The sequence below is a fragment of the Rhinichthys klamathensis genome, unplaced genomic scaffold (assembly GCF_029890125.1).
Source record: "Rhinichthys klamathensis goyatoka isolate OS25496 unplaced genomic scaffold, OSU_Roscu_1.1 h1tg000040l_1, whole genome shotgun sequence".
Lineage (NCBI taxonomy): Eukaryota > Metazoa > Chordata > Actinopteri > Cypriniformes > Leuciscidae > Rhinichthys > Rhinichthys klamathensis.
Window position 1 is genome coordinate 6,079,085 of NW_026606587.1, and position 15,121 is coordinate 6,094,205.

General features: G+C 38.7%; 1 protein-coding gene across 1 annotated transcript; it reads right to left on the minus strand.

Annotated features, from left to right (window-relative positions):
* Positions 1 to 863: 863 nt before the first annotated feature.
* LOC130081767 (L-rhamnose-binding lectin CSL2-like) lies at positions 864 to 6,404 on the minus strand. Its single transcript, XM_056246474.1, has 11 exons — positions 6,394 to 6,404; positions 5,461 to 5,528; positions 4,348 to 4,392; positions 4,134 to 4,263; positions 2,150 to 2,259; positions 2,031 to 2,075; positions 1,794 to 1,929; positions 1,570 to 1,685; positions 1,299 to 1,343; positions 1,073 to 1,211; positions 864 to 975 (listed from the first exon to the last, which is right to left on the minus strand). The coding sequence occupies exons 1-11, from the start codon at positions 6,402 to 6,404 to the stop codon at positions 864 to 866; spliced, it is 957 nt and encodes a 318-aa protein (XP_056102449.1).
* Between the last annotated feature and the right edge of the window lie 8,717 nt (positions 6,405 to 15,121).

A 15,121-nucleotide genomic window follows, 5' to 3' on the forward strand; every position in this document is an offset into this window, starting at 1 on the left:
CTTGAGACAAGTAAAAGCTTAACAGGAGGGTATTACTGATGCATTTATTCCATAAAATAAAACATGAAAACATCTTGAGCACGTGTTCACCAAAGACTTTCAGGCATTTAACCAAAACATCATTTCATACAACCCATGACTTCAGGACAATGGAGCCCGAAGTACTAAGAGACCAACTCATTTCTGGGTTTTGTCCTATGAAAACCATGTTGATGCGGATTTTGCGGAAGAGATCAAGTAATGATCACAATTTTCTACAGAGCTGCTTTAGTTGAATTGAACTAATTTCATAGATCTTTAGTTATTGAACTGAATCACTGAACAATGAATACCACTTTCTCTTTAGAGCTGTGCTAAAGCAGCATTTATCCATTTGCACCATTAAACAATTTCAATGTATAAGTGCTACAAAAGTTGAGTCGGTATGGTTAGTTCAAGAGATGGTCATGCCTCCGTTACAAGCTTTTTATAAATTGATCAGTGGTACAATTTGAATGGGAACAGTTTCCCAAATGTTTCCTACACACTACAAACAGTTAGAGCAAAAATAAAATATAGCATATTTAGGCTAGTTATATTTGCTGGCATTTGTTTTACTTTGCAGTATAACTGGTGTACGTGATGGTTTGTGAAATGATCAAACTACTAGGAAGCACTCCAACAAGAACAAATGTCTTCCAAGGCATTTATTGCAAAGAAACAACTTTGAAATAGGTTTGAAGCTAAATTCCACAAGTCCAGACACTGTATTCTGCAAGAAAGAAAAGGAATCATGAAGCGAGCTATCAATCTAGTGTCTTGAATAATCCTAAAAACAAGGTTGTACAAAAAAACCCCCCAGCAATTTCACGAGACAGTAACACTTAGTCATCTACACAGCTGTAAGAGACATACAGAAACTTGAATGTGCCGAAACATGGATCTGAGAAGACACCATTGGAGGCTACTAGGTCACAGCTATTGATTCCTTCACACCTATAAAAAGGGAGAAATAAGAGAAATAAGTCGGTCAAGGTTCTATGAAAAAAAAAAAACTGCATTTAAACTGAATTTATAAAAAGAATAAACTCACTCATCAGTAACCATTGCCAGGGAGTTTGAGGAGTAGCAGTCTGTTTTGGCAGTCTGAGAAGCAGGTTTTCTGATAGAACATGTGCTGCGATCAGTTCGCCCATAGTTAGCAGTGTGAACGTTAATGACAGTCCCTGGCTCTAAAAACGACAACAATTCAGCTTCAAAATCAACTTGCTCTAAAAACAATTCAACTTTAAGCAACATTCATGTAGCATTATACACACCACATTTCAGAGTAGCATTTGCATTTTCACAGATCACACTTGAACCTACAGAAAACAGAGGATGTTAGATCATTAGTAAAGTGAGTAGTAGTCTTTCAAATAAAAGGCTTGAGCTTGTGTAAAGTGATCATGCTTTTGAAAAGCATGTCTGGTGGTGACTGGTTTGTGCGTCGCTGGTGAACAGGAGACAAATAACTAAATATTTCACCATTAGCTCAAACACTTCCTGGATCAAAGTGAATTGGAAGTAGACATGTTGAGGGATACTCACGGAGTGCAGTTGGGAGGCAAAAATAGGAGACTGTGAGGTACTTATACGTGCCAACGCAGGGATCAGTAAAGACTGTTTGTGTCGCAAACAACTCACAACTTGCCAAGCCATTGCAGCTTTACAGAAAAAAAAAAGAAAAGAAAAGATCCTTATATTCGTCATTACTAAAGACAAGGTACAGCAGAAGTTACATACAACAGTATTAAACTATCTTTTCATCAAACCTTTTCGACACAGGAGCCAGTGCATTGGGAGAATAGCAGTTGGAGTTTTGGAGCTCACTCGATGGACGTCCTTCCGAGCAGGTGAATTTATCTGTACGTCCATAGTGTGCAGAATTCATCTGAATCGTACCACTTTCTACAGAGATTTAACAAACAAAAATATGCATCTTGCATGAACACGTGGAAAAGTTCAAGATAACCTACATTTTCCAAATTGAACATGGAAAAATAGCTCACCACATGTCAAGTAAGAGTATCCACCATGACAAGTTACACTTTTTTCTGGAAGAGGAAGACCATTACAGGCTTGCACAGAAAGTTGAAGAAATGGAGGAAGAGACAAACAAAATCCAAACCTGCTTGGATGCAAATATAGTTGGTAGTGTAGTACTTGTAGGTGCCATCACAAGGATCTCGTGCTGCAAGTCCTTGCGTGCTTAACTCACACACGCTCAGTCCATCACACCTGTTTAAAAGGACAAAGATGCAGTCCTGACTGGACTCTTGGAAACCTTAAATCTACATAACTAACCTGTTAAAAAAAAAAAAAAAACAAGCGCAGAGGGAGCTGAAACTCAACATAGCTAAAAATCAATGCAAGGAATCCATAGAAAAGGACTTGTGCAAATACAAAGAAACTGTGGGCCATCATGAAATCCATTACAAATATGACTCCCACTAGGAAACCATTACACAAAACTGATGACAATAATATGGCAAATGATTTGAATAACTTCTAGATTAGGTTTGATTCACATGACTTATCTTTTAAACTATACCATAAGTGATGATTGGGTTCCAATGATAGACAATAGTCCCATGGAAGTCACAAGACTTTTTAAAAGAACAAACACTATTGGCACTTTTCCACTGCTGGTACGGCTCGGTTCGGCTCGGTACGGTTCGACTCGGCGCGGAACGGTTCGGCTCGCTTCGCTTTTCCACTGCGTGGTACGACTCGACTCGGTACGGCACGGTTCGGTTCGCTTTAGCTCGGTTGCTTTTCCACCGCAGTTAGTACCTCTTCAAAGTGGGTGGGACTGATCGTTATTTTGTCCCTACACTTGTAGGTCCGGTGATAGCCGTGTGCGGCTAAGAGCTGAGCTACTTCTTGGAACACTTTTTCATTCCGTTTTGCCCCATCCAGCTCTCGCTGGATCCGCTCCTCGGCAACCAACGAGAGGAACGTCTGCACCTCGTCCACTGACCACGATTCAGCCATTTGTTTTTAAAGTTTAAAAAACAGATGCTACCGCGTTGGCTGTTGTCTACTGGTTATTTAAATCTAGCGGGTTTAGTGTCCAATGACGCTGGTAGTGACGATTCTGTCTGACCAATCAGTGATCTGCAGTGTTTTTACGTCACATTTTAGTACCGGTACGGTACGCTTGGAACCTCAACAGACCAGGTACCATTTAAAGCGAGCCGAAGCGAGCCGTACCGTACCGGACCATGCAGTGGAAAAGCACCACAAGTGAGCCGTACCGAACCGTACCGTACTATGCAGTGGAAAAGCGCCAAAGCGTGCCGAACCGAACCGTACTATGCAGTGGAAAAGCGCCATATAAGGCAACAGGCCCTGATGGCGTCTCAGCTTTCCTTTTGAAGACATTTGCAGAGGAACTTACACCAGATGGGTCCTTGTCTTTCAAAGGTCTGTTAATTCACACAATAACATCTCTGGGAAAAGGCAATCATTACTCCCAAAAAACCTGTTCCACAAGAAAATGATTAGACCAGTAGCTCTGACTTCCATTATAATGAAAGTATCTGGAAAAGCTAATGGCATGGATGCTGAGGTCAAACATAAAGGGACCGCTAGATCCGTATCGGTTTGCCTATAAAGACTATCGGGGCACTGAGGATGCTATACTAACCAGAATACACCATTTAGCAAAACCCAAGGCCTACACCAGACAGCCATTTCTAGACTTCAGCTCTGCTTTTAATACTCTGCAGCCACACATCCTTCTCAGTAAACGCAGACAGATGTCTATTAACCAGTACATCATCTGAGGCCTGTTGCATGAAGCTAGTTGAACAAACTGAGTTTCAGAGTAGGTTTAGAGTTGACAGATCCATATAAATCCAACCTGGTATAGGTTAGGTTCACAACGCTCGGTATAAACTTGTTTCGGTGTCGGTTACTGTATTTTTTGAATTGGCTGTATCTATTGCTGTATTTTTATGTGGCAGCCTTTATGTCCAAGACAAATTTCCCTAGGGACAAATAAAGTAACCTCTTGAATCTCAAGAACGATGAAATCGAGCAACAGAGCAAGCAGACTCAATTCTACCCATAATTGTTCTGTCTGAAGTCACAAAGAAAGAGATCCTTACCGTTTAGAGACTTCAGGAACACCCATTGAACACTGAGTATTAATCGTTTGTCCTTGTGGTCGTCCAACACTGCAAATGTTGCTGTTTGTCCGGCCAAAGGTTGCTGATTCCACATGGATCACACCAGAGGCTAAATGGAAGAAAAACATCAGGACATTGATTACTCAAGAAAAAAAGTAAGATATTTTAGTTGAATGACATTACAACATCTTACCACAACTGAGACGCTGGACAAACCCATCACATGTGACAACAGTCTCTGAAAAGATAAGATTCCAGCTTCAGGTTTTATTTGTAGTAAGGTGAGACTGACAAACTATGAGGGAAGAGAATTTCCAGATACTACATCTGCAAAATACTAAATACTGTGAGAAAGAAAACCTTATACAGTAATGTGGGTTTTAGAGTGAATGATACATAACAAGGAATGTTATTGGATTACCACGATGCATCATTTACAGGATCTTTAACTCCAAGTTCTTCAAAAAAAAGTGGCAGTTAAGAGTGAGCATATCTTAAAGCAAAACTGCTTTCTTTATGCCTTCAGAACAATATGCATTGTCTGATTTAAGCTTTATGACTTAAAATACCATTACAGCAGAGCGCTATAGTGTGAGGATCTTAAAGATGCTGAGCCCCAACTGTTTTTATATGCAGGGTTTGAATGCCTTGCTAACAGATTTGACCATGCTCAGCACCAGCCAAAGCACAAAAGCAAACTTGAATATAGTCATTGACCCACACTGAATGTTCTAATCACACTGTGTGATCGTACACAAAAGGTTTAAGATTAAAAAAGTGCATTCACGCAATGTATATAATTGAGATTCCATCTTGTACCACCTGACCGCTGCAAATTCATTTAGGTGTTGACATAAGTCTGAGGACATGAACAGCTCCAAGTAGAACCTCACATGTCATCTCATAATAGACCTTAGTCAGGGTAGCCCCATATCTTTTGACAGGAATGAAAACTAGGCTGTGAGGGATAGAAGTACAAGTGGGTTCAATGGATCCTACTGTTGTTTAACGCAATTGTCCAGCTAACAAAAAGAAATTCAATAGACAAACTCGATAAATTGGTTTTGAAAGTTATGTTACGAAAATTACATGATCTAAGACCTTTTTTAGCCCATTCAGTGTGCGGTCTGCTCACCATTGTAAAGACTGCAAGTCAATCCCTCAGAGCCCTGATTTTCATCCAGGTTACAGTAAATTCAATATGGCATCTACCCTGACTAAGATATATTATCTTAATTACAGCATGCTGTGCACACAGCATAAGTAATTGTGTAACTGCTGATTGGCAACTGGACTGATGAAGTACCGGCAGATATCAGCAACCTGGAGTTTAGAAGCACTGTAAAAAAAAAAAAAAAAAAAAAACACAAGTCACTAAATTAATGACAAATCATACATTTCATTACCCATAAAAATGTACTAAAGTTACATTTCAGAACTTCCAGAAGAGATGGAAGTGCATCAAATTAAAAATGAAACACTGTAGGTTATGGTACGATTACAAAGACGACCTGTATATTGATAAGGAGAAAAAAGTCGGACGGAGAGGCAATGGTACCATATAGTTTGTTTTATTTTTAATTTTACGAAAGCTTTATGTGCAGATAATTATTCGTCATGCTATACATGCAAATTGACGAGGGCGGATACAAATTCTGAAGCATTTTTTTAGGTCCAAAAGAGGACATGTCCGGGCGAAAAAGGACTTAGTCAACCAGCTAGGATCAAAGATAAACTGAAATGTACGGCGCTTTACCTGCGCACGGATTGAAGCCCGTTATTGGACCTAACAAAAGCTCTGCTAACGTGGACTTTAAGTTCTAATTTAACAATTTATGAACTTATCGAACACTTACATTTTTAAAACACGAAAGGAATTGAATCAAGAATACACACTTACAGGTAAAGATGATGACGCTCAAATAAACCATGTTGATGATAAAGGAAGAAATTCTATCTCTGCTTAGTTGATATCAGATGAGAGGATCTACTTGTACAAGTTCGTTCCGACGTCACGACCAATTGGGTCCTTCAAACGCAGGTGATGCTGTTTGTAATTTAATTTAATTGAATTAGGATACCTCGGCCGTTTCTCAATATGCGTTCTTGTCTGTACTTGTGTTCTTGTGGACTTGTGAAACGTCATCAGTCACTGCCCAAGTACTGTTCCAATTCAAAGTTCACATCTAGCCAAGTCCATTTCAAATCCCCGGATGTGTTCTTGATCCGCCCCGTTTACCGAGGATGCATCGAGAGGTGACCATACCGAGGTGACTTGTGCGGACCTATGGTGCGGACTTGAGACAGCCAGGTATCCCAGAATGCATCTCGCACCAACCAGCAAGCGTCAATAGCAGAGGAGAAAACCCGCATAATATCAAAATACTACTGTTATTGTGTCATGAAATGTAATTTTAAGAGTGTTTCAGGCGAGAATGTGGTTGTTTAAAACTCAAATCTGTGGTTTATTTATAAAGATAGCGCCTATTTGAAAAATGTCGAGTGGGGGTTCAATCTTCAACTGGCTGGCAGGAGCCGCCACTGGCAGGTCACGTGACCTGTCAGTGGCTGGCTGGCAGCTGCCAGTCTGCCACTGACAGTTGCCAGTCTGACACTGGCAGCTGCCAGTCAGCCACTGACAGGTGCAGTGGCTGACAGTGGCTGGCTATAGTAGTCTATTTGGCAAGTTTCAGAAACCATCGATTTTGGACAGTTTTTGTGTTTTGTGTTCCTCCCTTTCTAGCTCATTTATTATGAATCTGTTGATATGAATAATGTTCTTTAGTATGATTGCTGTTTTGTGAACTGTTATCCCAATATAACCAGTCAAATGGCCGTGATCAGACTGGCAGCTACAGACGCTCGCTGGACGCTCATCCAGTCAGCCGCGGCTGAGACTGCGAGTCTAACGCGTCGCCTGACACTCTCGCTACAAGGAAATACATTGTTTTCTTTTTATAAATATAATGCCATGCCTTTATTCTTGTGGAGGAATGATGTTTTAGGGACTGTTATCCCAATATAACCAGTCAAATGGCCGTGATCCGACTGGCAGCTTACAGACGCTTGCTCGACGCTCATCCAGTCAGTCGCGGCTGATAGTGCGAGGATAACGCGTTGCCTGACACTCTCGCTGCATTGAAATAAATTGTTTTCTTATTATGAATATAATGTCATGCCTTTATTCTTGTGCATGATTGATGTTTTGGGGACTGTTATCCCAATATAACCAGTCAAATGGCCGTGATCCGACTGGCAGCTTACAGACGCTTGCTCGACGCTCATCCAGTCAGTCGCAGCTGATAGTGCGAGTATAACGCGTTGCCTGACACTCTCGCTGCATTGAAATAAATTGTTTTCTTATTATGAATATAATGTCATGCCTTTATTCTTGTGTATGATTGATGTTTTGGGGACTATTATCCCAATATAACCAGTCAAATGGCCGTGATCCGACTGGCAGCTTACAGACGCTTGCTCGACGCTCATCCAGTCAGTCGCAGCTGATAGTGCGAGTATAACGCGTTGCCTGACACTCTCGCTGCATTGAAATAAATTGTTTTCTTATTATGAATATAATGTCATGCCTTTATTCTTGTGTATGATTGATGTTTTGGGGACTGTTATCCCAATATAACCAGTCAAATGGCCGTGATCCGACTGGCAGCTTATAGACGCTTGCTCGACGCTCATCCAGTCAGTCGCGGCTGATAGTGCGAGTATAACGCGTTGCCTGACACTCTCGCTGCAAGGAAATAAATTATTTTCTTATTATGAATATAATGTCATGCCTTTATTCTTGTGTATGATTGATGTTTTGGGGACTGTTATCCCAATATAACCAGTCAAATGGCCGTGATCCGACTGGCAGCTTACAGACGCTTGCTCGACGCTCATAGTGCGAGTATAAAGCGTTGCCTGACACTCTCGCTGCATGGAAATTAATTGTTTTCTTATTATGAATATAATGTCATGCCTTTATTCTTGTGTATGATTGATGTTTTGGGGACTGTTATCCCAATATAACCAGTCAAATGGCCGTGATCCGACTGTCAGCTTACAGATCTTGCTCGACGCTCATCCAGTCAGTCGCGGCTGATAGTGCGAGTATAACGCGTTGCCTGACACTCTCGCTGCAAGGAAATAAATTGTTTTCTTATTATGAAAATAATGTCACGCATCTATTCTTCTTTGCAACTGCACACTCTGTGTGTGTTGAATAATAGTTTAAGTGCGACAAGCAATGGCATATAGATTCTTGATTTTTATTTGTAAATATATTTTTTTATTTGTTTTTATTTGTAAATAGTTTTTTTCTTGGGTTTTATTTGTAAATAGTCTTTGTAAATTTGAAAATAGTGATACAGTCTGTGCTAAGTGATTTTACCGTTAAAGTTGGCATTCTTTTATTGAATTATTAAAAAGCTTTCTTTTATCAAATTATTTAAAAGCATCTCTATTTTGTTCTGGTGTCAGAAAATGGTCAAGGCAATGACAAAGATTCATGTTATTGGGATTAATTCACGTTCGGGACGATTTTAATCCTTGTGAAAAAGTAGCCTATAAAAACGTGAATTAATCCCAATAACATTGTCATTGCCTTGACCATTTTCTGACACCAGAACAAAATAGAGATGCTTTTAAATAATTTGATAAAAGAAAGCTTTTTAATAATTCAATAAAAGAATGCCAACTTTAACGGTAAAATCACTTAGCACAGACTGTATCACTATTTTCAAATTTACAAAGACTATTTAAAAATAAAACCCAAGAAAAAAACTATTTACAAATAAAAACAAAGAAAAAAATATATTTACAAATAAAAAACAAGAATCTATATAGGCCATTGCTTGTCGCACTTAAACTATTATTCAACACACAAACAGTGTGCAGTTGCAAAGAAGAATAGATGCGTGAGATTATATTCATAATAAGAAAACAATTTATTTCCTTGCAGCAAGAGTATCAGGCAACGCGTTATACTCGCACTATGAGCCGCGACTGACTGGATGAGCGTCGACCAAGCGTCTGTAAGCTGCCAGTCGGATCACGGCCATTTGACTGGTTATATTGGAATAACAGTCCCCAAAACATCAATCATACACAAGAATAGATGCGTAACATTATATTCATAATAAGAAAACAATTTATTTCCATGCAGCGAGATTGTCAGGCAACGCGTTATACTCGCACTATCAGCCGCGACTGACTGGATGAGCGTCGAGCAAGCGTCTGTAAGCTGCCAGTCGGATCACGGCCATTTGACTGGTTATATTGGGATAACAGTCCCCAAAACATCAATCATACAAAAGAATAAAGGCATGACATTATATTCATAATAAGAAAACAATTTATTTCCTTGTAGCGAGAGTGTCAGGCAACGCGTTACTCGCACTATGAGCCGCGACTGACTGGATGAGCGTCGAGCAAGCGTCTGTAAGCTGCCAGTCGGATCACGCCCATTTGACTGGTTATATTGGGATAACAGTCCCCAAAACATCAATCATACACAAGAATAAAGGCATGACATTATATTCATAATAAGAAAACAATTTACTTCCATGCAGCGAGAGTGTCAGGCAACGCATTATACTCGCACTATCAGCCGCGACTGACTGGATGAGCGTCGAGCAAGCGTCTGTAAGCTGCCAGTCGGATCACGGCCATTTGACTGGTTATATTGGGATAACAGTCCTCAAAACAGCAATCATACTAAAGAACATAATCATATCAACAGATTCCTAATAAATGAGCTAGAAAGAGAGGAACACAAAACCTCAAAAATCAATGGTTTCTGAAACTTGCCAAAGGCAGACTGCCAGACAACTAGCCAGCCACTGGCAGGTCACGTGACATGCCAGTCTCAGACTGGCAGCTGCCAGCCAGCCACTGACAGGTCACGTAAACTTGACGTATAATTCGTCTTGTGTATAAGTCGATCTTTGGTCTCATTAATCTATTGTTTGTTCCTTGGCAAAAAATCGTTTTGGCTGAGGGCAAAGTGAAGTTTCATAACTTTATATATTTAGGCTATTTAACTTTAACTTTGTAGCCTATTAGAGAGCTTATTTATGTTTGAATTGTTTGCCTTATTTATCATTGTAGATATTATTGATCATTAAAACTTAACAAAAAGAGACAGGGTTGTGTAATTTTATTTTATATACTTTAAAATATATATATTTTTATATTTATTTTAACATTCTCTTCACTATGTACAATAAAATAAAATGACACAACCCTGTCTCTGTTAAATGTCAATAAAAATAAATAATGTTTCATATTTTTAAAATGAAAACAAAAAGATCATGTTCATGTTGTTATAAATATATGCAGTGAAGATAATACGCGTTGCCTGAACCACATGGTCATTAGGCTACTATGTTTAAGATTTTTAAATTAAAAGAGGCAGGGTGGTGTTTTATAACATATTTCGTTTTATTGTTGACGAAAAGAGGCAGAGTTGTAGCATATTTCGTTTTATTCTTGCCTAAAATATACATAAAGATAACCGGAGTAGCCAGAGCGTGCTGAGTGACGCGATCAAGAACGCACTGTTCCATTTGCAGAATAACTGGACTCGCGTCCTCTCGTCCTCGGGAGTTCGTTCTCCTGAGTCGAACTTGGCAAGTCCGAACTACCAAGGACGCAAGTCCGAAGTTTGCTTACTTGGTATTGAGAAACGGCCCTCAAGAACTACGTGGGGCGAATTCCAATCGGAATGCCCTAGGGTCATTCCTGGGATTCGGTAATATTTCAGTCCCCAGACTTTTTAAAGTGGTGGTTAACCAAAATTAAATATTAAAAGCTTTTCACAATACTTTGGTATGTCCATTAGGCTATAATGAATAAAAAAATACATTTAGCCTAAATAAATTTGTATCATAAATAATGTCTTATTATTTATATTGTACACTAAGCATTGTGTCATGCCCCTGAGGCACTTCAACTAAATTTGTACTTAGAATATATTTTAAAAAATATTGTAACCACACTGTAAGTATGTATTTGTGTTACTTTCTTGTGAAAAATATTTTTCTAAAAAAAATGCAAGATATTTTATTTAAAGGGTAACTAAACCCTAAAACTTTACATCTGAGGTGTTTAAAGACTCCATTTGTTCATTGTTTATTTTTACACGACAATGTATAAAAGGCTCAATTACCTTGTATCTTACGTTATGGCCCGGTAGAAACAGTTTTTGTAAAAATAGGCTAACGATTGCGTCATAACCACGTGACTCTGTCGCACAGTAGAGAAATTACCGTATCGACAGGAGGAGAAGCTTGCGGGCAATCGGGGGGACGTGGAGGCACAAAGTCAAGGGAGAAGCCCATAGAGAGTCATAAAGTTGATCCTGCTGCTAGCTCATGGTCATGGACAGCTCCTACTCACGCTCTCCATCTCTGCAAGATTTGGAAGGGAATGATTCAGATTCCTCTTGGCACAGCTACTAGAAGACGTACAACTGTCAGACAGGTTGCTCACGTCACATCTACGTCGTCAAGCTCAATTTGTGCCTGCGCAGTACGCTCAGCCATCAGGAAGTGAGTGCTTCTAATTGACTTCACTTTTCTCCGTTGAAGTCGGGTACTCTGTTAAAGTTTAAAACTATTGGATCTGCCCAGAGTCACTCTGGATCTGCCATAACCAATCGCTGACGTTTGGTCGTGACGTATGATGACTCAAACTAGCGCACGACATCAACGTCATCGTTCTCAGCCACTCCCTCTGTTCGCTGATTGGACCGGTAAAAAATTGACCGTAAAACCAAAGAATACACCACAATCCCAGACGTAGTACTGAAGGGAAATGAAAATTGAGCGGAAGTACGTAGGAGAGTGGATCCAGGCTACTGTAAGACTGGGGCTTTATTAGTGCTGTTCATTGATTTGAGTAAATTGTTTGACATTTGAGTATAAAGTGTTTCAATTCTACAATATATAGTGTAAAAACTTCAGAAGTTGTGGTGCCGCGTGATGTAAGCAGGTACCAGCTCACCACGCCCTTGGTAAAGGCTCAGCCCCTGGTATAAAAACATCTTGTTCCGTCAAAACCACTGTAGCGAGTCAGGAGTTGGAATTGACCCTTCACAGGGAGTTTGATTGACAGGCGATCTGACCAATCATAATCCGCCATCAGCCATTTTTGTCTGACAGAAAAGTCAGGAGAGTTAGTAGATTAACGTTGGAAAATTTGAACTTGAAAAGCGGAGTGTAGTGACGCAGTGCCAAACGCTGCTCCTCCTGCATGAACTCCACCACCGGAACAATTTATGTTCCTTCCTATTAGGCTAAAGGTAGTCCTCTGGGGGCGACAAACCCGCCAGCGCGTTTTGCTGGATTTCTTTTACCATAGCAACAAAACAGACTTAAAATACTCCGTCATTAATGGTCATACAGACTTAAAGGGGTGGTTGATTATGATTTCACTTTTCTAACTTTAGTTAATGTGTAATGTTGCTGTTTGAGCATAAACAACATCTGCAAAGTTACAAAGCTCAAAGTTCAAAGCAAAGGGAGATATTTTCTTTTAAAGAAATCACTTTTTAAGGACTACAACAAACGGCTGGTAGGGACTACTACATGACATTCCTCCCGGGTTAGTGACATCACTAACCCTAAAATTTACATAAACCCCGCCCCTGGGAACTAGATTTATAGATTATCATGACAGAATATGCTAATCAATGACCAAGATAACTACACATAAATTACATAAATTCATCAACTAACCATTCAGAAATGTTGTCTACATGTTGTCACTTCTTCTTTAGTCTCTCCATGCTGATCTGACTCCGGTTTTAACATAAAAGGCTAAAAGTTTTTGAAATATTCAGTGTGTCTTGAGTCTGTGTGAGGTAATTGAAGCTGCAAACACACAAGAAGCTCTGTGCCGGAAGCAGCGGCTCATTTGCATTTAAAGCGACACAAAAACGGTGCGTTTCTGCACCCCCTTAAAAAGTAACAATTTTAACATGCTATATAAAAATATATGTGGGGTATTTTGAGCTAAAACTTCACATACACACTCTGGGGACATCAAATACTTATTTTACATCTTGTGAAAAGGGCATTATACCACCCCTTTAAAAAATGTGAAAAAATAAACTGTAAAATGTCTACTTTTTTATGTGTCCACTTACAATCGAAACAAAACATTGTGCTTTTGTAAAATAAAGAAAATAAACCGGGTATGCTTTCTGCCTCTCCGTCTCCATGAACTTTTTTCCTGGAGCACGTCTCTAAACTTAAACAAAACTCAGCAAATACTAGTCACATAGGTATAAGCAATGTATCTTTATAAACATTTTCGTCTCTGCTATTAAGTTATCTAATTCAAAATTAAAACAAATATTCTCTGTTTTTGTAATCTGTAAAGATAGAGATGTCAGTCGTTCTCATGGCAACTCATTATCTGCTAATGTGAACATGCCTACAGAGAAGAGAGCGTGAGCTATTGAAACGCGGGTTTCAGGTGCATCACATAAAATTAAGATGGAAAAATTTTGTGCAAAAAAACTCAACCCCATCACACTCAACCCTATCACATATCTGTATATTTCTCATTGTTTTGGGGTTGAAAACTTGTGACAGGGTTGTTGAGTTTTTCACTTCGTTTATAAATAATTAATAAAAAAGTAAATAAAATAGTCATGGTTTCAGTGAAGATATACTTACCAAAATCATGACAACTCATATTTTTGTTATGTCACAAATGGCTGCCACAACAGCAGCAGAAAGACAGTGTTGTGCATGCAAATATGTTGACCAGATAGAAGGGCACAGTATGAAAAAGAGAAAAAATGTCAACATATATAATATAGGCAATGCCTCCCTTCAAATCTGTTACAGTCTTCAACCCCATCACACTATTCTCAACCTTGTCACATTCATATTTTTGGAAAAAAATAGGGAAGACAATTAAAAATGAAAGCATTTCTTGCTGATTACCACCTGACATGTTAAGGACTAACAAAATAAAATTGTGGTCACACATTATGGTAAACGTAGAAAAGCTAAGCTAATGTTTTCAGATCATCCGTTTCTGCAGTCAGAATGGACTATTTGCTGAGAAATATAAACTTCGGATTATTCATAGCTATGACACAGCTATTGTTATTTCTTCATGAATATACTGAGATAATTTCTTATGTATTTTTTTGCCACTTTTGGATATTTTTTGAAGTAAATATAATGAATTCATAGAATGAATGTGTGGAAATCATAATTATCAGAGGCAATTAAATGACAAATGCTGCTGTACTACCATTACTAACATTACTAAAATTGCAAGAGATTGTTATTTATTTGTTTGTTGTTGTTGTTGTTTTTTACAATTACTAGATGTCAACAGTTTCTATGGTACAAGAATGCGCACTCTTCAGGCCCTTGTACCAGAAAACCCCCAAGACTCCCATAGTTTGAACCAGGTCAACAAGCCTGCATCCAAAGTTGGTCGACCATCATCCAGCTCTCCACCACCACCAAAGAAACACTACACCCCAAGACCCAAGGTCTCACGTTCAGGAAGCACTCATGCTGTTGCACCATTTCACATGTAAGAGATGTTACTGAAATGTTTTACAATCCCTAGTGTTTTATATTGTTTGAAGGATTGTATTTTTTTTTTTTAACTTTCTTTATGCATTCAAAAACTAAAAAAAATAATGTCTTTGGTTTTGTTACTTTTAGTTTCTTTGTGTTATTTATTTTTGGTTATTGTTAAAAAACAAGAAAACATAATTTCCTGTGTTAAAATGAAAACCTGAAATATTTAATGGCATACTTCAATAAATACAAGATTCAATATACAAAAATATTTTATTTTGATTATGTTTTAAAATAAATTAGTATTATAGTTCATATTTTCTGATTTTCATAGTATGTGTATGAATTCCGGTACCTTTACCATAAAGTGACATATCAACCATTTGGTAGAGGCCGATATTTAAAAAATGATGGGAC

Bases quoted from the DNA above. Each gene is read 5' to 3' on its own strand.
- LOC130081767 (XM_056246474.1), bottom strand. The intron at 2,076-2,149 runs GTTTGGATTTTG...TTCCTCTTCCAG, and splicing joins CTATATTTGCATCCAAGCAG to AAAAAAGTGTAACTTGTCAT. The intron at 1,344-1,569 runs GTGAGTATCCCT...TGTTTTCTGTAG, and splicing joins TTGCCTCCCAACTGCACTCC to GTTCAAGTGTGATCTGTGAA.